Source organism: Brachionichthys hirsutus, chromosome 14 (assembly GCF_040956055.1).
Source record: "Brachionichthys hirsutus isolate HB-005 chromosome 14, CSIRO-AGI_Bhir_v1, whole genome shotgun sequence".
Taxonomy (NCBI): domain Eukaryota; kingdom Metazoa; phylum Chordata; class Actinopteri; order Lophiiformes; family Brachionichthyidae; genus Brachionichthys; species Brachionichthys hirsutus.
The window spans coordinates 5,560,957-5,587,466 of record NC_090910.1 but is presented as its reverse complement, the minus strand read 5'-3'; the positions used below and the strand labels follow the sequence as shown (position 1 = coordinate 5,587,466).

At 42.8% G+C, this 26,510-nt stretch overlaps 2 protein-coding genes across 3 annotated transcripts; both read left to right on the top strand.

Annotated features, from left to right (window-relative positions):
- The first annotated feature begins 594 nt into the window (after positions 1–594).
- eef1e1 (eukaryotic translation elongation factor 1 epsilon 1) lies at positions 595–7,625 on the top strand. The gene is made up of 4 exons (XM_068748029.1): positions 595–701; positions 1,520–1,717; positions 4,087–4,182; positions 5,860–7,625. The coding sequence occupies exons 1-4, from the start codon at positions 618–620 to the stop codon at positions 6,001–6,003; spliced, it is 522 nt and encodes a 173-aa protein (XP_068604130.1). The 5' UTR covers positions 595–617; the 3' UTR covers positions 6,004–7,625.
- A 15,171-nt stretch (positions 7,626–22,796) lies between these two features.
- On the top strand, positions 22,797–25,934 carry bloc1s5 (biogenesis of lysosomal organelles complex-1, subunit 5, muted). 2 transcript variants are annotated; one of them, XM_068747985.1, is made up of 6 exons: positions 22,803–22,849; positions 23,011–23,055; positions 23,290–23,372; positions 23,453–23,582; positions 24,055–24,113; positions 24,472–25,934. In XM_068747985.1, the coding sequence occupies exons 2-6, from the start codon at positions 23,037–23,039 to the stop codon at positions 24,643–24,645; spliced, it is 465 nt and encodes a 154-aa protein (XP_068604086.1). In that variant the 5' UTR covers positions 22,803–22,849; positions 23,011–23,036; the 3' UTR covers positions 24,646–25,934. The 2 variants fall into 2 exon arrangements, with proteins under 2 accessions (XP_068604085.1, XP_068604086.1); XM_068747984.1 differs by having other exon boundaries at positions 22,797–23,055.
- The last annotated feature ends 576 nt before the right edge of the window (positions 25,935–26,510 follow it).

The following is a 26,510-nucleotide window of genomic DNA, read 5'->3' as shown; positions in this document are numbered from 1 at the left end:
CTAATCCAGAGCTGGAAATAATTACATTTACTCAAGAGCCGCAATTCAAATGACCCAGTTTACACTTTCTGTTAGTTATTGGCCAGATTACAATGAATGAACATACTTTATATATAAAGATACAGACATGGAATAGATGCGAATTCAGTTCAACTCATTTTACTCGCTCCAGAGGGGCAGCTGCATTAAATTACCCGAATTTCAGATAAAATAGTCAATATTGGTTAAACAAATGTAAAAATAATTGTGTGTTTGCAGTGTAAACAGTGTAAAAACACAATGTATACATTATCGCCTATGATACAGGATACCATAAAGTCTACTTCTCCATCTTGGCATAAAACTAGTCCCTGTTTTTATAAATCATATTAGATGAATGAAGAATATTACCGGTCAGGCTTATTAGTTCAAAATAATGTATTTTATTTTATTTTATTTTATTTCGGCTCATATAGTGACGCAATGTCGTGAAAGAATCGTATGCTGTATTCTTATTGGTTAGCTTTACAGCCAGTCAGGCAGCAGTAGGTGGGAGTTGAGACTTTAATCCAATCACATTGCACGTATACGTCACTTCCTCTGCGACCTGGCGGAAGAGCACGTTGCTCGTCAAAACAATGGCGCTCCGGGAGCTATCTTCGTTGGAGAAATTCCTTGGCTTGAAAAAGCCGAACAAATACGGTACACAAGGGGATAGAAAGGTGACATAACCGTGTATCTTTGTGTCGTCCATTGTGACTTTAAACTGCTGTTTTGTTTAATAAAAAGCATGTAAGATATTAGCGCACCAGAGGCTAGCTAGGTATTGCTACGATACCAGTTGTGCGTTATAAAATATGAGGCTTTGTGGTCACTGGTTGATTTTAGAGTAGACTGTCTCTTCGATTAGACTGATCAGGTCAAAAATCCAAGTAGATGTTCAACGAACCACAATGAAGAGGAAACCGAGCTCGATAATTTCATGTCCTTCGTGTGGTTTTCCTGCAATAACAAATGAGGAGGGTTTCTGTCAAAACATGAAAGCGGTTTCCTCCAGTGAAGCACTTTACGAATCTTCCTACATCAATGAGTATTTGCTCTCCTTTTCTTGCATGTAGCGGGTTGCTGTTTGTATTTGTTCCGGAGTTTACTGAGCTTCACTAATCAAGAGTTGGAAATAATTACCTTTATTCAAGAACAACAATGATCCAGTTTACACTTTTTGTTTGTTATTTGGCGGATTGTTATTGATGAACATACTTTAAAGGTGCAGGCATAGAATACACGTAAGGTGCAAATTCAAATCAGCTTCATCAAAGTGACCTAAAAGCTACTCTCACTCGTGTGTGTGTTTATGTATCAAATGTAAAAAGAATTGCCTCACTGCAGATCAATAAAGTTCATTAAAAAGAAATGGATCATCAAATCCAACGATGTTAGCGATGTGTGTTTATTTAATCTAAGAGGAACGATGCGGTACGCATGAGCTGAAAACGAAATGAAACGTGTTCCCTTGCTTCTGCCTCTCACTGTGATGCAGATACCTTTGCTCCAGAGCAATAAAGGTCCTCCCCTAGTGGGACTAGCGACTGTCGCCAGCCACCTGGTGAACGAGGCCAATCGCCCGGAGCTGCTGGGAGACTCCGCAGAGAGCAGGGCGCTGGTGCAGCAGTGGCTGGAGCACAGAGTCACCAAGCTGGACGGCTGCAGGAAGGAAGACGGCAAGACCGTCTTGAAGGTAGAGCGTTGTTTTCCATTGAAAATGTGTTGCTCCAAATTTCTACTGTCCAATTCCTTGAGGAGTGAATGCAGCAATACTTAAATAAGACCTGATTCCATTCTCGTAGTTGAGCGTGTTCCTCCCTTTGTGTTTGTATGTGTGTGTTCACGTTCCCTGCCCCTGAGGTGCCACGGCGTCTCAGTTTCTCTTGCGTTCTCCACCAGCCTAGCCGCTGTGCACGAGTGTCTGTCCGGTTCACGCGCGGGCGACAGGAACACAGACTGATGTCTGGCCCTTCAGTGACGCGACCCCGCACGACAGGCAAAAAGGCTTTAATGTGCCTAACGCCAGTCAGCGTGAAATGGATCACCAGCCGCTGGTCCTCTCGTCTGCTCGGCGCCTCTTGGCGCTGTCGCGTCAGCGTGAAATGTTTGTGTGTCCGTGCGTTTGTGTGCACGCTTCTCGAAGGATTCATGCTGTGTGGCAGCGTGCTATCTGGACAAGCCTCCTAAATATTTTAATGGTGCCGCTTACAGAAGGAAGTCGCCCCGAGCAGCTCGGCTCTGATCCCCCCCCGGTGGCCCCATTTCCTGTCCCGCTGCTCCGTCTCCGTCCTTAGCGCGCCTCTTTCAAGCACACACCAGTCACGTCGCATTAAAATGTCCACACGTAAACAGTGTCAACTGTAGGAGTTCTCAAAAGTTCTTCACCTCGGGGCGCATTAAAAACAAGTCGTGGCTGTCGAAGCTGAAGTGGAACCACCTCCTCACATGTATGGGACGATCAACAATCACTACTACTACTACTGTACTTTCAGCTTGTCCCGTGAGGGGTCACCTTCTCCACTTCACCCTGTCCTTTGTATCGTCCTCCCCAACACCAGCCACTCTCATGTCCTCCCTCACTACGTCCATGTCTCTTCTCCTGGGTTGACCTCTAGACCTGTTCCCTGGCAGCTCCATCCTCAGCATCCTTCTACCGATATAGTCCCCGTCTCTCCTCTGGACATGTCCAAACCATCAAAGTCTGGTCTCTCTGACCTTGTCTCCAAAACGTCTAACCTTCACTGTCCCTCTTATTGTCTCATTTCTAATCCTGTCCAATCTGGTCACTCCCAAGGAGAACCTCAGCATCTTCATCTCCGCCACTTCTAGCTCCGCCTCCTGTCTTTTCCTCAGAGCCACTGTCTCTAAGCCGTCCATCATGGCTGTCCACACCAGTGACTCGTAGACCTTTCCTTTCATCCTCGCTCCTTATAACTTCACTGTCCCCCCTGGGACCTTCTCATGTACACACAGATACTCTGTTTTACTCCTGCTCACCTTCATTCCTCTCTTTTCTCAAGAACACCTCCACTTCTCTAACAGAATGGACAGACACATAACGAAGTATAAGTATCACATTGATATATTGTGCTGTTTTCTTAGTTCTAGTCCAATCTTAAAATTAACGGCTGTGGTTTTTCAGTCTGTACTTGATTTACCCAAAAGGCAAAAACAATGAAGAATCTTTGAATGTTTGCCCGTGCGTCTGCACAGCAGATCTCTGGATTGATGACGGGCAACTTAGCATTAGTTTTTCTCAATATGCAATGGATGTAGAGCACAGTGGAGGTGGGAGCAGATGGAGAAGAACCCTGGTTTGGAGGTCTATGTTCTTAGGATGGAGGTGCTGCGTCTCCTCTGATGCTCTACTGGGTTTCAGCCTGCGGGCTGAGGCAAAACAAGGATCTGATTGTGGAAGGGAAGGACGTCTGCCATCTTCATGCTTTGTTTGGCATCATCCACTCTTGCCGCACAGTAACTCAATTTGCCCCGAAGATGCTCCGTGTGGATGCCGCGTTCCCTTCGCCCATTGTACAAGTGCTAGAGACGGTCCTTTCCCTTGGGACCAGCACTTCCCCCGCACGAATTTGCACACACAGACATGGACTGAGAAATACGAATCATGATGCCCAAGTTGACGACGGCTTCATTAGATTTGCAGACGAGAGCAGCAGCCATTTGGTAGTGGAATAAACAAATGGGCCTGTTTTGTACAGCATCTGTGCTAAGTCGGCAGTCATTGGGAGAGACGCTATATACTGCCTCAGGCTACGTGTTAGCACGGCACTGAGACACGCAAGCTAGGATCCAGACTCGTGTACCTCACAGATATATTGATTAACAAACCCGCCGTCATGTCTCCGTTTGGGTCCAGTGGAAATCAATCAAAATAATTTTCAGATTCAGCCTTTACAATAAATGCAGAGCAGCTTTTAATTTTGATTGGAATGCAAAGGGTTCATAAGTCATTCCTGTAAATACGCTTCCTAATGTTTGGGCGTTTTGACAGAACCGCATGCCATAAAGCATAAATTGCTGCTTTTTTATTTTGTTATTTTGCAGGACCTCAACCTCTACCTTCAAGACAGAGCGTTCCTGGCTGGCAACCAGTTTACCTTAGCTGATGCCTTCATGTACTTCGGAATCCATCCGCTCATAGTGAGTCACCCCGTCTCTTACCTCAGCACCTTTCAGCGTTACTGCTCAGATGCCCGGTTGCGGTTTGCCACATAAACTGTAACATCTACTTTTCAGTGCTCCTTGGTGAACAGAAATTGGATACTTAATAGATTAATAGGTTTTGGGGGGGGGGGGGCACACGTTTAATTCAGGATACGGGTTGGTTTTCATACTTTGCTAATTAATTAGATGCATTGCTGGGAAACGAACAAAGATTTTTGGAACTAATGACAAAAGTCAAATATAAAGACAAATAAACCTTTGAGAAGGTCTTTGAAACTGCCCCGGTTTTGATGTTTAAAGGATTGATTTGTTGTGCCTCAGTGCTTTTAATAAGAACTCCCCCATTAGTCCATCCATCCTTTCATCCAGTTTCCCTCCTTATGGGAGCGCACTTCATTCAAACCACAACTTTAACAAGCAATTTGTCTCAGTGCATAGCGTACAACTAGACCAGTAATTTGTCCAAAGGGCATCGGGAACAAGTTGGCAATAAAACACAAGGATTATGAATTCATTTTCACTCATCGTAGTAATGAAGCAATGTGGCACAAAGTTATGCCTTTAGTCTCAGACCAGGGACAAGGAAGCGTCTTATGTCTTCAAGTGAGATCAGGCACTTTAAAGGCAGAAGGGAGCAGAAGGGAGGGAGGCATCACATGCTGAGCGATGTCACTTGTTGTGCCACGAGGAGAGGGGCGTCACATTGGTTTGCAATCAGTGTGGTTTTATTTACCCCAGGGGCATTGGTCAGCCACCCCAACCCTTAGCCACAGCCTGTCCTGATTTTCACTTCACGGAAAACAACTTTTGCGCAAACGCTAAACTCGACTGACACCAGAAGCATTCTGGGATGGAATGTTGTCTGTAGGGAAATTGCACATTGCAGTTAATTATCAGGACTGCAGAGTTAAGCGAACATTTTCCAACTTCTCACCAACACAATCTTGCTTAGGTCGATGAATCTGATTGATATTTCCTCTCATGCTTACCGCGTCGTGTTGCTCCAACCTGTCCAGCGAATGTTCGCAGCTCCAAATTCCCTTCCATGTTTGATCAGGAAGGGCATATTTCTGAGGTCCAGAAATATAAACGTTTGTCTTAAGACCTTCAGGCCTGAAGCCGGACCTACGTGATAAATAATAAATTGTTGTTAATCAATTAATTAAGCTAAGTCTTTGAAATCCTTGTCATGTTACATGGCCCTACACCTAACGTTTTCTTATGAGGGACCTGAAGGAACGAATGAATTCTGGTTTCATGGTTGCCGCTTGTGCAATAACAGCAGATTCAGATACTTTACTAGTGAGAGTCTGCGACTTGATGCCGAGTCCTGCAGAGGGTCTCTCACAGGTTCGGAGGTGACGATTGGTTAATAGTCGTCACCTTTACCCCGCCGGTCGGACCCCGTAGACGTATAAACATCAGCTGTTTTATCTTTTGGTTTTTCCATCACTGTATGTGCTTGTGACTGTGAATAATTGTTTACTTGTAATCCATCATCACAGATTATTAGTTCCGATCAGAATGAGTTCATGAATGTTTTTCACCCTTTTTGGGTCCTAAAAAAGTATCGAGCATTTATATCGAACTAGAACACTTGCTGCATTAAAAGGTCTTTCCAGTGTCGTCCTCACCCCCTCCTCTCTCGCCCAGGTGGACCTGGCCATCCAGGAGAGGGAGCAGTGTGTGAACGTGACGCGATGGTTCGATCACGTTCAGCACTACCCCGGCGTCCGGCACCACCTTCCTGCAGTAGCTGTGCTCAGAAACAGAATCTACAGCGGCACACACACCTGAGACGAGACGCCACCCGACCCCGTCTGACTTTTCACAAGCAAATCTGTCGACTGGGCCTAAAGTCCAACTCCATCTGAAAAATCGCCATCATTTTAGGACGTTTCCTTATTTCTGTTTTATGCCACAGGATTCCTGCCTTATTATTTGTCCTGGTTATACACATTAATTATACTTAATATGAAAGAACAAAACCTAATGTTGGTTTAAAAGGTACTTACACTTTATAGTTTATACTTAAACTGCTATGAAGGGATTTCCTCCTAATAAACATCTTGTTTAAATTCTTAAAAACAATGTTGATGCTTTTAGTTATTTTGCTTCCCAGAGCCGTTGAAGGTTGATAATATAAAACATTTGTTGGCTTAAACTACGTGATGAGGGAGCTCAGGTTATGGGATAGGCAAGTTCGTTTGGATGGAAATGTCTGTAGGATTATTTTTTTAAACATCTTTTTGCATGTTGTTTTGAAAAGGGAAGGCTGTACCGGTCTCAGTGAAGTGCTGCTAACTTATATAAAACGTCTTTCTATTTATTTAAAGTGGTTAAACGGAGAATCTTTGATCAATTTGAGCACCAAACATTCATTGACCGGTGTTACCACTTCAAATGAGATTCAGTGTTGCACTAGTGAAGAAGAATTTTATTGTATCCTCGGGAAAAGCAGCTTCTTTCATTCGTTAGCAGTTTGTCTTTGTTAACCTATCAAGACCGTCAGTGTTGAGTTCACGGTGTTTCAGTCAGCCTCGGCTCCCGTTTAAAGGCTCTCAAGCCGGCCCGCTGGACAGTCCTGTTTCTGTGGGAGTCTCCCTGACTGCATCCATGCACTCTGTTTCCCTACCAGCCGTGTGGGCAGCAGCGAGCGGTTCAGCGTCAGCCCCAGAGTCGGAGATCAGAGTGAGCCTCCCACTACCACCGCTGTTGATGCTGCAGGCCAGAGAGGAGGGCAGTGGGCCCACCAGCTGCCACACAGATCCAGCCAGCCAAGGCCAGAACCCGGGCCCCTTGGCGACAGCCAGCCACTGTGTGTCATTTCAACCCTCACACTCCCACGGGGCGGGGCACCGTGGAGAGAGGGATGTAGGGAGATATGGAAGCCACAGAGGGAGGAAAAAGAGCACCCAGAGGTGCAGGGATCGCCTTCCTGCTGCTGGCTGGATGTTGGCTTTAACGCTATTAACGGGTCAAGACATCAGAACCGCTAAATGATGAATTATGCAGGTAACGACAAAAACGACTGGAGGATGAAACGGCTCGTATTGATCAAATGTTGCCTTTTTAAATTCACCAGATCTTTGAGCTCAAAATTGATCCGTTCTGTCTCCTGTTAATGCGCTCCCTTTCGGCCTCTCATGAGTATGACTTCTGCCTCTTGTCTTCTGATGTAACCACAATGTTCAACCTGCACCAATAAATTAAGGCATATGTAGTTCATGATTTTGGAGTTTGCTTTTTGTCCCGGTTTTGTGTAAGTCGGCCAGACGACAGCGCCGTTCTTCAACGAGTCCGTAAAAAGTGGCCCGCTGTGTGTTTGTGACGAGTGGAATGCAGAGGATAGGAAGCATAAAAGCAGCTCGCAGTCTTTTGAGCGGGCCTCGTGACGCTGTGGGTGCTTTATGATATGGTCTTTCATTAAAGAAGCCCTTGTCCTCTGTTATCTTGGCATTTGCTTGGAATGTTTTAAATGTGCATTATCAGTTATTTGTACTGGTGTCGCCATGACAACAGCCAAATCAAGATTTTAAGCCTTTGAGAAGGTCGAGACTGCTGACAGTAAAATTGCGGAAGTCACAATATTAAAAGAGTAAATGTATAAAGAGCCCTTTTAAACACTGACCTTTAAATAGATCAACAGATGCTTGTGATTCATGTGAGGTGAAAACAACAAAGCTAGAATGCTTTAAAAGTGAGCTCACCAATAGTCCAGGAATATAAAACTACGGGAGACTTGATTTATACACAAAAACAACTGAAAAAAGTGAAGATGTTTTCGCTTTAGCACTTTGTACAAATGAGAGTTCAATTGAATCCACAAGCTTTAAGGCGTTTGTACACCAAAGCTGCATTCTGCAGATGGAGAAGAAAACGAGATGAGAAAGTTTGGAAAATAACTAATGAGAAATACACTCAGACAGAAGGTCTGAGCATCATCTGCAGGATGAGACTGATTACCTTGAGACATTGTCATTGTCGTCTTTATCCGATCTGATTTATCTTACTTCATGCGACATTTCCACCAACATTTATTTTTGAGGAGTTTCTGGTTTCTGGTTTCCTCTTTGTTTCGTCCGAACATATTCTTCCGCTTGCTTTGAAGAATTATTCCAACTCCCAAAATGATTTTTTTTTGTATGGCTTCCTCGCTGACTTCAGGCAGAATCAGAGCCTGGTCTCACAGTCGGACTCCTCCCTGGTTAAACCTGCATACGGTACGGTGAGAGCTCGGCCGCAGCAGATCACCAGGAGGGAGGCCCAATTAGAGGCGCACCTCCCTCAGCCCCTGAAGAGGAGCTGAAATTTGCTCTGCAGGGGTGGAGCTTGCCCCAGCCACTGTCTGCTGACCTTCCACCACCGCTTGGTGGGGGAGAGGTCAAAGGTCAAAAAGTAGGATTATCAGTATCTCCTGATTACTTCCTCTTTCATGGAGCTGTAGTGCGTGTCTGATTGAAGCATCCGATGATATGACGCCACGTAAAGTTTGCTTAACAACAGGGATGATAGTCCAGATGTTGGAGGTGAGAATTCACCAAAATGCACGAGTTGTTGCATTTCCAGCAGGTGTCTCTCTTCACTTCACGAGGGACAGGAGGCTTTACCGATGTCACCTCCTCATCATCTCCCAACACCTCTGTCGACTCGCGTTAACTAACGATACTCGACAGCGCCCACTCCGCCCACAGGACTAGCAGCCGAGCGGCCGCCACCACCCTTTATTAATCCTTATCAACAGCATCAGGGAGAGGGAAACGCATCAGCAGTGACATCTGCTCAGGCCAGGACTCGCTGTTCCTCGCTGAGCGGGTTCCGAGGAACAATCAACACCGTGCCGTGGCGGAGCATTAGCAAGTCTTAAGCTCTTCTGACGGGACTTATCAGCCGCGCTTTATCACAGTCGGACACTTTGTGACAGTTGTACCATGCGCCTATAAAGATGGCATCTGATTGTCTGTTACAATCACATGAGCGTGTGAGCAAGGACACGGCTATGACAGGCACACGGCGGGAGGGGGGGGGGGGGGGGGGGGGCATGTGTTGTTCACAGCGTGTTCCTATACTATAGTTCCTCCTGAAGACGTGAAGGAGAGACGGACGTCCTATCTCCTGTAGCAGACGCCTTCTGTACGCTTAAAAACTTCAACGTTAGAACCGTGAGCAATCTGATGAGCAAATATATCAGAATGAAGAATGCCAATTTCTTTCCTGATTCAATTTATTGCTGATTGGGATTTTTTTACTGAGGCTTGTTTGCCAGATACTTTAAAAGAGAATCCTGGTTTACAGTTGTTGGTTTTTTTTTGTTTTTTTGCCATTTCAGCTGATAAAAATAGAAATATTTTTAATTCACTACATTTATTTGAGAATGTGAACCAACAGCTATGATATTTTTTTTTTTACATCTGAGAATGCTCAATGATAAATGTAACTATGCAGAAATGTAAATGCATTAGTCGGCGGTGTGGTGTTCTCCACTGCCTGATATTCATGTGACTCCACCGGAGTCATTTCAATAGTCGGAGCAGCAAATAAACCACACTGTTAGTCAGGAAATTCATTTTGAAGTTTAAACTACAGGTACATTTAATATCAAATACTGATATCACACTTTCTCAGCAGATAATGCAGTTTCTCAAATTCTGTTAGCAGAAGTGATTTTTAATTCACTGAAGTAATATTTTAGTATGTTTAGTATCTTTAAAAAAAAATTAAAGTATAAACTTACTTTCTAGAACTCAAGACAAAACTGAATGACAGCAATTTAAAGTAAGAATTTAAAACAAAGATCAACAATGCAAAAAAAAAAAATGTGGGGATCCGCCTCAGACCTGCAAGGAGTTTGTTTTCAGCTGGGCCCCAGTAGTGATGGCGTTCAGATCAGCAAGGACAAGACGTTTTGTCTCTGACTTTGAGGGCATCTCAGCCTGTATTCAGTAGTTAATATTGCTGGTGCATCATCTCGGTCAGCAGAACTCAGATGTCCGGAGGAAACAGACATGGAAGGGAGGTAGGGGAGACAGATCTGAAGCGTTTTGAGGGATGAACAGGTGCAGCACTGGAGGCGCTGGTTTACTTCAGCAGGATCCCCATAATTATCAGGCACAAATATAGACATTAAGTTCACGTTGGTGTGAGGCTGCGCTGTATTTCTGCTCGAAGTTATCATCCTTACTATGGGACACTTTCCTGAAAGGAAATTACAAATTCATGATTTTATGCTGTTGAGAGGATCTCATAAGGGAGAAATTAGTTTGTTAACTGAAGAAGGAAAGTGGTATTGTTCCGATTATTGTTATCTGGATGATAAGAAAAAAATAATAATATGCCTGGAAAATTTCATAATTGTGATAACAATAACATGCATTTTTATAGATCTCAGAATAAACTTCTAATCTCTTTTCTACGACCTTCGTCGGAACATATTTGGTTTTAAATGCCAACCGTGTCTGATGGTAGGATGTTGAGCGAACGTTTTAGCGGTATGTTACATGGATACCTGTATCTTTATGTATGATAACTGCTGCTGGAGGTTCTAAAGCTACACATGAACCATATTTAATGCGACATCTCCAAAAATATTCACTTTTTTCTCTTAGTAAGACGCAACAAACCTGCAACCCGTCTGCCTACAGCTCCGTATCACAGCGATACAACCTAAACACTTTCCCATCTAACATTGCAGCACTTCCATTAACAGATGAAATTCACTGCAGTTTTCCTGACCAGACCTCGGGGGGGTGGGGGGGGAGCGGGGGGGTCGGGTATTTTGCTGTTTAATGCTCATTTCTTGTTCTGCCTGACTTCGGCTGCACTTGTTGTTTTGTCAGCCCTCAGCAAATAACTTTGTTTGCATTGATGTGCATTAATTATCATGACCGATATAAATGCTGAACTATATTTGTAATAAAATAGAATTAGCGTGTCCTTTAACGTTTTGATTGGGGGGGGGTTGTAAATCCTATCCCATGGATATATTCATTGCTGCATCCCCATCTGTGGAATAATAGATCATTATTTTAACAACTGGATCAGACATCTGTTTGATTGCTTTGCCCAGATTATGCCTCAAAGTGTTTTATATCAGTGCTGAATATAAAAATACCAGTTACCATATGCATGTATTTATGCCATCAGAACTTTGCAAGTTGTTTTTATTCTCCTGCGAGACACAGTCTCACCCTGGATTGCGTAAGGATCCCAGGTGTGCAGAGAGACCAGAGTTTTACGAGATGCAACCACTCAGGTCATCAATCAGAGAGATGGGTGGCTGATTCGGCACGTTGGTGCTCAAGTACATATGTGTGACCCGGGGCAAGGAGATTGCACAAGATTGCATCTCAAGTCTGTGTCACACACACACACACACACACACACACACACTCACTCAGATAACTGTTGTTAAATTAGCCGCCTCGATTGCTCGTCGCCCCATATGCTGAAGTACCTCAGCTGCTTCTTCGCGCATGTGTGTGTGTGTGTGTGTGTGTGGTCGTGCACCTATGGAGGGGTTATAGTTTCGGCCCGGGGGTAAGAGGTGTATTAAGGATGGGGCCGATAAAGCACGAAGGAGTGGGTTGACGCTCAGCTGAATGAGTTCATAAAATGGCTGAGGAATATGCTTTCGTCCGTGTCACACACACACGCACACACACAAAAATTTAACTTTTAAAATGACTCCGAGCTGTGACACAGGCGGCCTCGGTTGATTCAAGGACTTCTCGTTTGGCATGCCGTCACGTTGTGCGGCCCTGTCACCGTTCTCATCCCCTTATTCAAATTCTCTACAAATTAGCCATACATTTATCCCCCTCCCCTCCCTCCATCTCCATCCAACCCACAGGTCATGCCACTTAACTACAGCCTGCCCCCCTGCTGTAATAGGTTCTGATAGGAAGCCTCCAGGGAAGTTGACTTCTTACTGAGAAGTGATACTAAAAGTAATTGCAGTTGAAACCCTGTGACAGGAACGTTAGGAGAGAAAAAATGGGGAGTGCAGCACAGGGAGGATGGCATTTGAAATAAGCATAGAGGATATATGGAGGGTTGGGTGGGTGGGTGGGGGGGGCTAATAGACAGACCCCTGGGTGGGTAGAGAGCAGAGAGCACTGCCCTCAGCCATTTACTGTAATTTGACCTCCATGGGAAAAAACAGCAATAGTCTCTTAATTAGCATATTTCTAATCTACATACGTCACCAGGAATGTTTTTTTTTCTCATCTTTTTTCATTACAGCAGTTTCGTTTTAATTTGAGATGACTCATTTATTTAAACCTGGAGTTAAATGCAGAACACTTTCTCTTTGTAACACGTCTCATTTCCCTAATGATTTAAAAAACACGGCCGATGACAACATAATAGAATATAAACAAGGTTTCATATCATTAACTTTGAATATGAGTTGTTAAATTAACGGCTCCATTCACTTTATTATTCCTCCGTGAACGCCAGCTAGTTATTTTTTAATGAGGAAGGGGCTCTGGTGCCAGGTAGCTGAATAGAACAGTATTTTTTACTCAAACTGTTACAGAAATGCACATTGTGTACATGAGATACACATGAATGATATGGTGGTGAAGATGAGTGAGTGATTGGACACACAGCCCATCCAGTCAACTGTACTTAAACTGATCCATTGTGATGATGAACCAGAAACACACGTTTCCCTCTTTGTGTGTGCGTCTGTTAGCAGGACTTCACTGCTGACTGGGTATCTGCTGGACTGAGGGCATGAAGCCACAATCTGGCAGTCGCACACAGATACACACAATCAGGCCGGCATGCCAACAGCGCTCCCGACCTGAAGTCTGCTCAGATGGCTCAATTTGACTTTGTTACCTTTGTGTCATAATATAAGCTTAAATACAAAGAAAACACACATTGTACTTGCAGAATATATGATTTACAACTCGAAAAGCACCCAGAGAGCGCAAACCTCCGAGAAGCACATAATTCCCCTGGTAACACTAAAATTAATGGCCTATTTTATTTATTTTTTTACATTTTTAGATTCAGTTACCATGAAACCTACCTTTAGCAATTGAATTCACATTGACATCATTATTTCAGTAGTTATTCATAACATCCTTGGTGGAGGTAATGATATATCAAGTGCAGCAAATTAAATTGTGTAAATTTCAGAGATCTCTGTTGTCCATAAAAGTTTATTTAAAATTTGATGAACATTCATTCATTCATTTATTTGGTGAGTGAGTGGAATGCATAGTTGATCTGATATTTTTTTAAGCCTCAATTATAAGTAAATGGGAAAATCTGGCCCTTTTTTTGTATCCATACAGGTATCTGGATCGCTCTGAACATTTAATGGGATCTAAGTTAGATCAAGACACATCTTCAGATTTTTCATCAAGATCCATCCATCCATCCAACAATCAAATGGACAAACAAATGGAGTCAAAAAAATAACCTCCTTGGCAGAGGTAAATATACGTGTGCAAGAATTTGTAATTACTGAATTGGAAAAATACAACAAATTCTCAGAAAGAAAAAAAACATTACACCTTCTGTTGTTCTGTCCATAATGGTCAATATAACTTCTATTGCATCTTTAAAATCCATTAGTGGCATTTCAGTGAATAAATAGTTACACATCACAAACAAGTGCACATGATTCTATTGTGCTAATTTATTTATTTTTAATAAGATACAAATTAGATTCCTATTTTGTATGTTTTATTACAGATGTAACAATTTTTGAGTCTTCAAATAGCAGTTTCTGAATCCCACCAGATCAAGGGCACACAATTATACCGAGTTACATGAGAACAGAGAACAGTTCTATGTTCCAGCGGAGTCATCAGCCGCCGTCGCCGCCGCCGCCGCCACCACTGGCGTCTGAGCTCCACTGAGGGATTTATCTTGTTGTTGCTATGAGGACAAGCTATCTGATCTCCCAAGAATATCTTTCTGCTCCAACAATGAGTTGCCTTTACTTCGTTCACTTTTCAAAATTTCATGAACAGAGATTCAAACAGTTCCTCATCAAGATCTCGAGCAGGAGCAGCAGCACAATCTATTGTAAATTGCCTCATGCAAACGTGTTGCACTGCACATCAGAACACTTCATTATAATGATAGACTGTTTACAGCACGCAGGCTAGTGTGTGTGTAGCAGGCATGGAGAAGTAGAAGACAAACAGATCTCTGAAAGGTTCGAGACAAGCTAATTCTCTAATCATGCAGGCGGTGGCCTCTTGAAGGATGCTTTTATTTTCACCGTCCCGTGAAATGAATTACAGGCTGTCTGCACAATGTCATACCCAGTGGGCCAAAGTGAAGGGCCAGGGTCCTACATTCACTCTCAACTAGGCCCCCGACTGACAGCTTCTCAAAAGAAGATGGCCAGTGGTAGATAAAGATGTTCATGTTCACTAGCAGAGCCTAAAAACACTTAAGTTAGAGACCCAGAGGGACAGTGGCTGATTTGTGTATGCACAGTGTGGTTTTTATAATGCGTGAAAAGAATTTGCTCTTGAAGGATCACCAAAACACGCCTTATCAAGACCAAATTTAACAGCGCATGACACGCAGATGATCAGCAGCCTCTTTGAAAAGCATCCGCAAAAGAGGGTGGTGTGAAATCGACATTTAGACAGGAAAACACAAAGTCATCTCCGTACCTTCTGATCCTCTGATGTTGTGCTGCTGAGCGTTACATGTACATGCAGTTATCTATCCTTGTCAAAGTGGTTTTTGAAATGAAATCCTGAGGATACAGACTCGCGGTCACACACACACACACACACACACTGCCCGCCTCGGGGTGAAGGTGGGAGGGTAAGTTGGTAATGAAAGATGCTGCTTATGCAGGGTGAGAGGATGTGGGCCCCTAATAGAGTGTTGATAGGATGTACAATAGACTCCAGTGTGTGGCATTTAGCTTCAGGATCAACTTCAATGCATGCATAGAAAACAAACACAAATGATGTATGGAGACACACTGTATGACCATCCTATGGATATGTCCACACACACACACACACAAACCTAGGTCACAGCCAGAGGGAGGGAAACTTTGCCTCCTTAAATCTGCTTGCAGACTCCCCTTGTGACTTTCATAGCTGTCATTGATCCTCTAACCTCTGGGGCAGAATCATGTGACAACGCCTCACACACTCAACATAGATGATATACGCAGATGCACACTTCCCTTGCAACTCTAATGATATGGGCTTTCATCCAATAGGTGTCTTATGTTAGTGACTTTAGTAGTGCTTAAGACACCGAGCAAACGGGTGCACGTATGCTGAAAAATGATCAAAGTCAATGACCGTGTTCCTCCATTAATGATCTTTCTGCTATGTCAAAAAATGCACATTCAATCTGTTCCGAAAGCGGTTTAATCCGAATGTGGAAGGGCCGCGTAGCTTGTGTGACTTCTCTTGTCTCTGTAGCCAGGGGTGCGATGCTCCCCGCCACTTGGCTTCTGTGCTTTTTATAGGTGACACAGCGTGATAGGCCCTGCCCGCAAACCCTCCATTACAGTCATATCGGTCTCCTCTCAACTGCGTTCCGATGGGGCGCCATCACTGCCAAGGCTGGCTGAAGTTTAGTCAAAGACATTAAGAGAGGACCTCAAGGGACAAACTTCAGCGGAGAGAAGAGAGGAAGAAGAGGAAGAGGAGATTTGAATGATAGGGCCAATGCAGAAGTGCCTTGAAGCTGCGATCCAGAATTCCAGGCATGTTTAAAGACGACAGAGAATGTGTGAATGAAAAGTACTGAAATTAATGCACACATTTTGTTCACTGAAATGACCAAGTTAGGAAGCACGGACCTTTAATCCAGCAATAACATCTTAATATCTGCATCCCATAATAATACATTATTCACATTCATATGCTGACTACATTTTAAATGATAGAATTTACATATGAACAAGACAAATAAAGGAAGAGGCGCAAATGTAGTACTGAAGGTACCGTACTTGAGTAAATGTACTTTCCTACTTTGCATCAGGGTTATTCTTGTCTCCACAGTAGGCTCAGGTTATTACCGGTGTATAACACCAGATTTATAAACAGATTGTGTCTCTCTTTTCGAGTGTCACTGTGCATATTTGGCTTCATCTGTTTTTTATTTTTATTTTAAGTGGACGTGTTTGATTAATTTACGGTTAATGAAATTATTTCATTTATTAATGTATTTTTTATTTTGTTGAGTTCTATTTTGCTATCCTACCAGGACATGATGAGAGAGATGTTTGCTCTTAGTTGATTTTATATGAATTGCGCGACCTATTCTGCATGTTTAGATTGTGATAAGCTTCAACCACATACAACCAGACAGCTCTACCCAATATTCTTTAAAAAAATTAAAATAACAAATACTGAGACACACTTTCTTAAAAATAAACTTTAAATTTTACTGGGTAAAAATGAGCATTTTGTCTCATTTATATTTTTTATAGCCTAAAGAAGCTCAGCGAGCAAAAGCAGTCTCACGTTCATCCAACCAGACGAGTAACAATCTCTCCCTCAAGGAGGAAGGCTGCCATCTCGCGCCATGGTGGTCATCAGCGCTAAACTCCTGTAAGGTTCCATCTAGCACCCCAATGTGCACGCGCACACACACGCACACACTCTCTCTCTCTCTCTCTCTCTCTCTTGTCCGTCTCAGGACAGGCTCTCCAAAGAGGTCAACATGTTGTCACACACACCAGGGAGCAGTGTTTTTGTTGGCAGTCCCTACCTCCTCGCTACGTTCATGTCATCGTACACTCTGAGAACCTGCTGTGGCCATTACCGCGCCAGCGTGGCGGGGACGCTTCGGGCCCAGACGGGCTTCATCCTGGCTAGAAAGCTGCATCCATATTTTTTTATTATTATTTTTTTGTTATAGGAATAAGTGCTGGAAAAGAGTTAAAGACACAAAATTTTAAAAAAAAAGCTTTTTATTTCAAGTTATGTTGTCACTTTGCCAACCTTTAAACGACTGAAAATTTTACTTTCTCTGTATATTTGCTTCATATTTTGCATGTTCAACTGACGGTCCACTAACTTTGTGTCAGGACAGAGTGACGTGTTTTTTTTATTGTCAATATCAATACATTTGCCATTCATTATTTTTATTGTCCTGACATTCTGAAAGCATTTTTAGTCATTGATCATATCTTTCTAATTTACTTTTGTCTTTATTGTGCTGAAGTCGTTTTGGTGGATGATGCTCCGTTCATGCTGCTAATGTTGACTACATGGATGCAGTAATCCCGTCTTTCCTTCCTGTACCTTCTCACACAGTCAACAGTTGTTTCGAGCCTTTTCTTGATCATTTCCTGAGATATAAATGTTTGCTGATGAAACATGTGCTGTTTTCTTTGATGTCATTTTTGATCATGTGCCTGACATTCACAGCTGTCTCATAACTGGGACAAAAAAGGGTTGTAAAAAAAAAAAATCCTTGCTGAAATGCCTTTCGTCTCAAACATTGTACGTCTCTCCCAGGTGACTGCTTAGCTCTGGCAGTAATTGAAAACTTGCCCCTGGCTCTGTGTGTGTGTGTGTGTGTGTGTGTGTGCGTGTGCGTGTGCGTGTGCGTGTGCATATGACAGTTTCGTCCATGTTTGAGCGTGTGCATCTGCTCATATCAGCATGTGCGTGCATGCATTCGCTCATGTTGATGTGAGTCTTCATTACAGCATCGCCCCTCTCCACAGGTTTGCACTAAGTCCACCTCTCACCATCTTTATGTTGTTGGGAGTTGAACCATTTTTCCCAACAGGAGTATGAATTAATAGCAGCTTGAATATAACCCCCCCCCCCCCTCCCTTCTTCTTTGCTCTTCCACAACGAGGGGCCAAATCTCTTCAGCATTTCCAGCCCTGTGAGCTAATTTGACAGCTCACAGGGGTGACGCTGATTCCACTTCGCAGAGACAGGTACCCTAGGGCTAGCCAGCTGGATCGCAGCGGATGCTTACAGATTTGGCTTTAGCTTCATGCTGGGTGTCATCTGTCTCTTTGGTCTGGCGCAGGATAATTTTTGTGTACGTGAGCGTGTGTGTGTGTGTGTGTGCGTGTGTGTGTGTGTGTGTGTGTCCCCGCCCTGACATCATGTGCCTGAGCAGTTTGTGCCTGGCAGGCCTTGTCTGTCCAGGTTGGCCATCAAACACAGCCAGCATGGCCCTAATCTGACGAGGCACTGCTCCAAACATGCCACAGCAGCCCAAAAAGTGTCTGTGCGTATGCACGTGCACGTGCCTGTGCGTGTGTGACCCCAAGGCAGACCCCCCTTTTTTTTTTTTACTCCTTGCCTTTCTCCTCTGCGCTGTTCCATGTTGAATATCACCAAACATGCGCTACACAAACTGAAGAAAAACTTCAAGAAGCATCACGTTCAGCTTTGACAGCGCCTGCACCTCCACCCGACGCATTCATCTCCAATGTGGGCGTGCTTGCATGTCTGTGTGTGTAACTGAATTACAAGTGTTTGTTTGAAATGATTCAGACACACGAAGTAATGATTTTACCCACCGACAAATGGATTTCCTTGCTCAGTGCGCCCTTTGCCCCAATATCGGTCAGCTGTACTGTTGGCACCTTGTAGGACGCGCTTCATCAACAGGTTTGAAGTGTTCCGCAGCCTTTTTTGTGCCTCAATCAACCTCGACATTGCCTTTTGGAGAAAGAGCCAATCACTCTCTTCCTAGGACACGACACGGACAAGGGAAAGCCCCCCATGGCAGAAATGACAGTGTGGTTCTTGTTAATCTCCGGAACGAGGCCTGAAATGGAGGCAGGAGCCCACTGCAAACGCTAATCGTGGATGACACACTGGTCTCCCCTGCAAACACACACTTCCAGTCCAGTGTCGATCTCAGGCTCCAGGAAAAAGAGGCAGTTCAAGATGCGCTTGACAAGGTTTTGTTCTGTTTTTGCCTTGAAAGGGAAAAAAAAAATTCATTTTCTTCCCTGAAAAGCGCAGGATGACGAGTACATATGTTGATTTTCAGGCTGTAAGCCATGTACCGCCACTGTTTTCCCATCAGGCCTTGGGACAACTTGGAGCAACAGCAGGATAGTGTCACGCTACAAAGTGACTTCTCAAGTGCTACTGCAGCAAGAGGGCCTTCAGTGTGTTTATTTGTGTTCTGCCTTCACGATGCGTTCCATTTTGTCGTGTCCACCTTTTATTCTGCTTTCTCCCTCTGCACCTCCTCTCCATGGTGCAGGGGTCCAAAACATCCTACAGCAAGCAGAGGGTCAAGAAAATGGTCGATGGGACAGGTAGGAACAACCTGTTTGCAGGCCAGGAGAGGGAGAGAGAGAGAACGAGATCAGGACACACGGAGAGAAGGGCAGAAGCAGCAGGTCCTCTAATCCCACGTCCCCTCCAGCCCAGAGACCTTGGCATCCAATGAGTAACCCCCCACATATTCCCTTTCCCCCTCTTGCATCACCCCACCTTCACCTCCACCCCCACCTGTGCAGAGACGCGATGCAGTGAGTGGCGTTGTGGGTACGAAGCAGCGGCCCCGCGGCCCTCCGTCTGGGCCTTGGTGTCAAGACCTAGCTGAGCTGAGAGAGAGACAAGGGAAACATGAAATAGAGGTTGGGGGGGGGGGGGGGGGGGTGGAGAGCAGTGAAATGCAGAATAATTATACCCAGTGGGTAATGCAAGCACCGTCGTTACAGGGGCAGCGTGGTCAGACCAAGGAGGGGGGAGACGCGGAGGCCAGAGCGCCACCGGGGCGAGCTCTCAGGGCCAGTGGGCATGTTCGGTAAACCGCACACACAGACCTCCCACTGGACCGAATCACCGTTAGTCGAAGAGCTGCAGGAGATCGACTGGTTACTGCCAAGCATGCATGCATGCGGGCTGAAGCGCTGCAGCTTTTGTCCTGCATTCTGCATACAGATAATATGCAGTGTAGAGTAGCAGAAAGCCAGTATCTCTTACACGTGGAAACAAATACACCTGTTTATCGTGCTTATCGTATGGATTATGGACAATTATGTTTAAATAACAATTAAGAAAGACTCTGTATATATTTGAAGTATGGGATTAAATATATTTAGTTGAGATATTGGGAAAAAAATATTTGGATCTTGAAGAAAAATTGGAAGAATTCATTATTTACTGTTTTGTAATTTTTAGATTGTTCACAATTCCCAACAAAGACAAAACACTCAAAGAATATTACCAGAAATCCAATATGCAAAGTCTCAATTTAATGATAGTAAAAATAAGAATATGCAGTAAGTAAGACTACTTGACAATATAGGTCAGTTAGAAATATTATAATTTAACCTTGTCTTTTTGTATCTTGAACTAAGTGAAATAAATATAGATAAAGTTAAGGTTAGAGTTAAACCCACTTTAAAATGTAATTAACCGAACATTTGAATGAGTTTCAATTGTCTCTTATTACTTTGAACAGCGTCATTCTTTTTTAGTGTGGAGAATGTCCCAGAAAGGCTTTGGGTTCTGTGCAGTGGTGTCAAACAAAGGGCGGAATTCACTTAATAGACCTGTGGGACAGAAACACGGATAAAGACACGATCTGCTCCTGTGCAGCTGCTGCAGCCGAACATCAGCGCGCTTCCAGATGTTGATGCAGGAGGACAAATTCTCCCTCGTTACTATGATGTGTGCTTGGCCCTCCACATTTTATAGAGCTTAGTAGTGAACATTTCCACTTCTTTTTTTCTTCCTCTTTGCAATGTGACATATAAAATGTATTATTTCCAACCTCTTTTCATCTTTAATCTTTGCAAACTTTTAGAACAAAAGATCAATTCATATTGTAGTTTTTTACGAGATGCGATTTATTAAATAGAAATTATATTTTAAAAAGTATTTTAGTGACACCAAATCCAAATAAACGTATTTTAAATGGAAGATAAAACTATAGTTATGAAATAATTTTTAATCTACAAAAATATATATTATATTAACAGATATATTTTTAAAATAATTCTTGGAATGATTTCCATATCTTTTATTTCTATTACTGTAAACTAATGTTCTGATTTTTGTCAAGTTGCTATCCTTTAGATATTTTAATGCTGCATGAAACTCGTCAAACTTCCATTCTCAGAGTTGATCTTAATAATTTTCATGATACCCTGCAGAGTCCTAAATAAACAAAACAACAACAACAAGATGCCCATTCCTGTCATGGAGGCCTTTACTGAATCTGACATGTTCTGTTATCAGAGATCATGACGCTACTGCCAAGGGTTCGTTTTTATCCCTCGGCTGTTGATCAATCATTTAATCTTTCTAATAGGCCCAAATCAAAACTAATGAGGCATGTAATACGTGTTTAACTAAACAATGTGGACAGCGGGGGTCCTAAGTAGTGCCTTAATTATTTTCTCTAAAGTGATCATGACAGTTTTAATGAATTTAGGTCTCACTAAGCAAACTTCTGACAACTCGTGTATATGACGTTTGCCCCAAACAATGCCTGGCCTTGCTCCTTCTGCATGTACTTAGCTTTTGCCACAAATGCTGTATTTATTCATACATTTATGCAAAAATATTTGTATTTAATTAAGTTTAATAAGAGCACCAGCAAAGACATTGAGGGATTTGGGGGGGGGGGGGGGATTGCAATTTTGAAAATTAATGCGAAGTATTTGGGGCCATCTTGTGGTGACTTTGTTGAAGACAAATTTTTAGAAGCTTGGATCTAATGCCTAATTCTAGTTAATTGATTAATCACATGGTATCCAGCCAAGAAAGGAAACATGAAGTCACCTTGTCTCATGTAGATTCTTAGAGGTCAACAAATTCACATTTTCTCCTCCTTCATCATTCAGAGATTACAGTGTTTGCTATTTTTCTGAAACAATGAAGACCTATTTATGCATTATTAGACAGAATGTTACTCCGTGCACTGTGCATAATGTACATTAACATTACAATGCCTGACAAAAAATTACACTGTTATTTCATTGATTGGTTTTGATAAGTTACCATCATAAAGTGTTTATTAAAAAAAAATCTTTAATTTACAAGGAATTAATCATAGTCAAAAAAAATTGTAAGTCCCTGGCTCGAGTTCATCATTTTTATTTGATAATAATGCGGTTATAGATCAAACGATGATGAGGGAGGAATGTCATTCATCAGCCATCAAGCAAAGAACTATAAATGTTGAAAATGTATTTAATTGATTTTGTTTAAATACATATTGGGTTTTAAAAATGAGGAATAGGCTTTGTGATATGTTCAAAGAACTAAAACTTAATACAAGTACCCTTGGAGAGAAAATATCAGGAATGTGTTGATCGCACTTTGACAAAGTGACGCGTTAGACGAGTTTTTAAAAAGGAACACTTTATTCCAGCGTAGAGCAAGACTGACATCTACTGTCCTCAGCGAGAAGCACGTCAGTCCGCACTATAGTCTGAAAAATGTGCGTCCATTTAAAACTCCACTGCACCAGAGTCTGACCGGAAACCCTGAGTCAGGACTGTTTGTTGCTGTTCCTTTTTACATCTGTTTTTACTAAGCTAAATAAATCGTTCACCCCTCTAAAATTGACTTGGTTCAGTCCATGGCTTCGTACCCGGAAGTAGTAGTACCAATGTTTACGCTTCAGTCAGCTGACAGACATTTAGCATGAGACATTCATTTATTTTTACGTTATTTATAAAGGCGTTATTGAGGTATAGTATTGTTTAATTAATCGCGGTTTTGTTATGTTAAGTATGTCTTTCTTTTTCACAATTCGCTTCCTGTTAGGAACATTCAGATACTGATTATCAAGTTAGCATCTGGTTGAGCTAGCTTCTTCACTGGAGACAAAACTCTTTTCTCACCATTAAAGCCAACGTGTCTGCATGACCTGTAAAAATGGACAAAATAGCTCAAGGTGAGTGAAATCTACCCCGGAAAGAAGAAACAGAGGCATTTTCTGCGTCGTGTTACCACTGATCCCATCTGATTAGCACAGAATGATGTGTGCCTATATTTTATGTGCTGTATGTTAGGGTCTGTTTGAATACGATGTCAAAACATGTTAACTTATGGCTGAAATATGTGCTTTTTTTCTCTCGTACGTTCTTGAACAGGCTGAATTTAATGTGATTATTGTTGCTTCCTGCAGATGTGGGTGAAATCCAGACCAGACTGTTGGACCACAGACCAGTTGTCAGTGCAGAGATCCGCTACTTTGTGACAGAGTTTGAAGTACTAAACTTTATGAGTTGGCACTTGGGATGAAACTCACATGTGTGCATGAAACTAAGGTTTCCCCTGCTGCCGTTTAGGAAAAGCGTGGCCACAGAGAGGGCAGACTGCTGGAGAACCTCAGTAAAAATGTTCTGGAAACAAACGAACACATGCAGCCCACGCATTTTGAGGACGTCAACAGGAAGCTGGCTATTATCACTAAAACGTGTACGTAACCTTTTTTTTGCCATAATGCTTAACACATGGCCTGGTTTACATTCAATAGCAAACATTACATAACACAATTTTCAGGGAACATTTGGTTATCAAACATTATATTCTAATGGATTATTTTACCAATACTGACATTGCATGTGGATGATTCTATTTATTTTTTGCTACTAGAAGATCATTGAAGATGAGGGATCAGGCTTTTCATTTTGAAAAGGAATCAGAAATAGTTAAAGCATTGACCGGGACCAGTTATTTGGTCCGAATGGTCCGAGGGATTGTTAAGTTTTGCTTGCTGAATGCAGATTTAATTTGGGTCAATTTTAGACATTGTATAAATGATTCTTGGATTATTTGATGTTTTTAATGTTCAGTTAATTTTTTTAATTAAGTATTTAAAATGAATGCATGTTGCGCATCTGTTGTGAGAAAGGTCAAGCATATTTAAGAGCTTATCTTCCATTTTCAGTGGAGGCTGCTAATCACATGGCCGACAGAGTCCAGCAGAGGGAGCTAGAGTCACAGCAGGTAAAAGCAAAGTCCTGGAAAAATCTTTCAGCGCAGGTGGAAGAAATATCATAGCCTTGAAAATCCAGATAAGATATCATGTATTTATGATACTGTGGCATGTCTGTGTGCATACAGCATATTTAGGGCTGAATGTCAGTGTCCTCATGCGCAGCCTTACGCCATCAGCGTCATCATATCAAGCCATGGATGCAATCAAACAAATAGCTGTCCTAATCTCTTAACTGTAATTGTACCATAAAACGTCCAGTCTCTGTGTATCCATGTTTCTCTCCGATTCAAGTCGACATTGCTGTGAGATGTTTGCCAAAACCTTTTGTTATATTAGTTATGTTCTCATTTCTCGTTGTCCTTGCAGTCCGCCCAGCTGCAGGCAAACATGGAGTGTTTGAAGGATGAGTGGGCAGAGTTTCTGAAGAAGCAGCAGAGATTAAAGGAGGAAGTCGATGAAGAATATGCCGAGGCTGCAGAACAGCTCCGCACTAAGTACACTGAATCAGAGCATGACTTGACCAAGTTTAAACCCTTATAAACAAGATTACGTTTGCGTGGGTGTGACGTGCAAACACTCCCTCGCTCATTATGTGAGCATTCGTGTTTATTGTGGGCAAGGTCTGTTAAATAATGCTGTGGGCTTCGCATGAAATGCTTAGTGGTCGAATTAAAAAAGTTTTACTGCGACACAAGCTTCACATTTTCCAAATTATTAAAATAAAGATGTGCTTCACAGGCCATCAAACTAACGAGGTTCTGAGTGTGTGGAATCTTTGCAGCACCTAAAGGGTCTGGAACATGACATTTAAACAAGCAATCATCGGATTGTTCTTTAGCTGTGAAGATTTCAACGTTTTTTAATGAATGCCTGCCTAAAGGGTATGTATGTAATATGTATCTGCCTTAAGTTAAAAGAAACACGATGTTTGGCACCAATGCGAGATATTGTAAGCAGAGAAGGCGAGATTGTTAAGTGTTCGAGAAAGCCCTCCGAGCAGGTGTGTTTAAAGCGCAGGCCGAAGTGTGGTAGAAACGAGCTCAAACAGAACAGTTTCCAGAACAAATCATCCCTCGACTGCTCTCCCAGTGTTTGGAACATTTGACCTCTGACGTTAACTTCAAGTATAAACCAAACGTCTGTGAAGAAAGTTGGGTTATGAAAGCGCTTTGCTGACATCGGTTTGAGTGATCAGCTGCAGCTGCTTTTTGTTTGCTTTGCCACTTCAAATCTGATTTTAATGACTCACAAATCCAATTCTTTTCATTGGTATTTAAACAGAAGGAACATAAGTCAGATTCTGGTCTCCTGGCTTGAATTTCACTCTGGATCCTTCTGGGTTTTGGATGCTTGTCATGCTTTGGAGCTTAGAGTGCTAAAATATACAGAATGATGACATAAAATAAATTGTCTTTAAAGTGCTCCTTTCTATTTAACCTTTTCTGCACAATATTAATGGAGTGTTTCCGAACACCAAAATGTTTCCATTTTATGATTTTTAACTAGAAAAGAAGTGAGCCTCGAACCTGAAGTGACCACGTCTGAGGTGTTTCCGTTTTTTAATGCAGTGATTCGTCTCCGCTCCAGGCAATAGTGGGTTGTTGTTGGGCAGGTTAATGAGTGGGTGGGCGCATTCCTAACATAACTGTGAACAGAGTTTATCTCAGCAGTGTAATAGAACAAACATTTAAGATAAATGCCCTAAAATGCACGAGGACCTCATCTCTCAATGTCCCTCCTGAAGAATAAGGTTTGGACCTCACACGTCAAAATAAGAAAAATAAAGTTCTTGTAAGAAAATGAGAATAAAGGACAAACCCATGATGCAATCCCTGTTCCATGTGACGACTCAATTCTGTATCCCTTTTCAAGAAGCTGCGGCCTTTTTCCATTTTGGCAGATGCAAATCTGCCCCCTCTGCTCTCATGCTAAACCAGCCTCTGTCTGTGTGTGTGTGTGTGTGTTTGTGCGTGTGCTGTCTGTGTGTGTGAGAAGGAGCCAGTAATGGCTGGCATCGTAGCGGGACATGGCGTTTGGCGAGTCATGAGAGAGGGCAGTCTCATGACAGCAGATGTATGTGTGTGTGTGTGTGTGTGTGTGTGCGTGTGTGTGTGTGTGTGTGTCTGTGCGCACGCCTCAACTTCACTTGGGCGACTGCAGCCGTCCGGCGTGGAGACAGGCCATCATCGGCTAATGAGGAGCGACAATAAGGAAACATGTCCCGCCTCTGCCAGCAGGGCGCCGTTTCATCTGCTCTTGTTTATGTTAAATTAGTTTTCATTGGAAAGAAAAGAGAAGCTGAAGGTCATCGTCTTATGAGTGTTTAGCTATCCGCCATCAGAGAGGCTTGAGCTTACTGTTACCGATGGCTCTGATAAGAGAAGGATTCACATTTTATAGAAAGA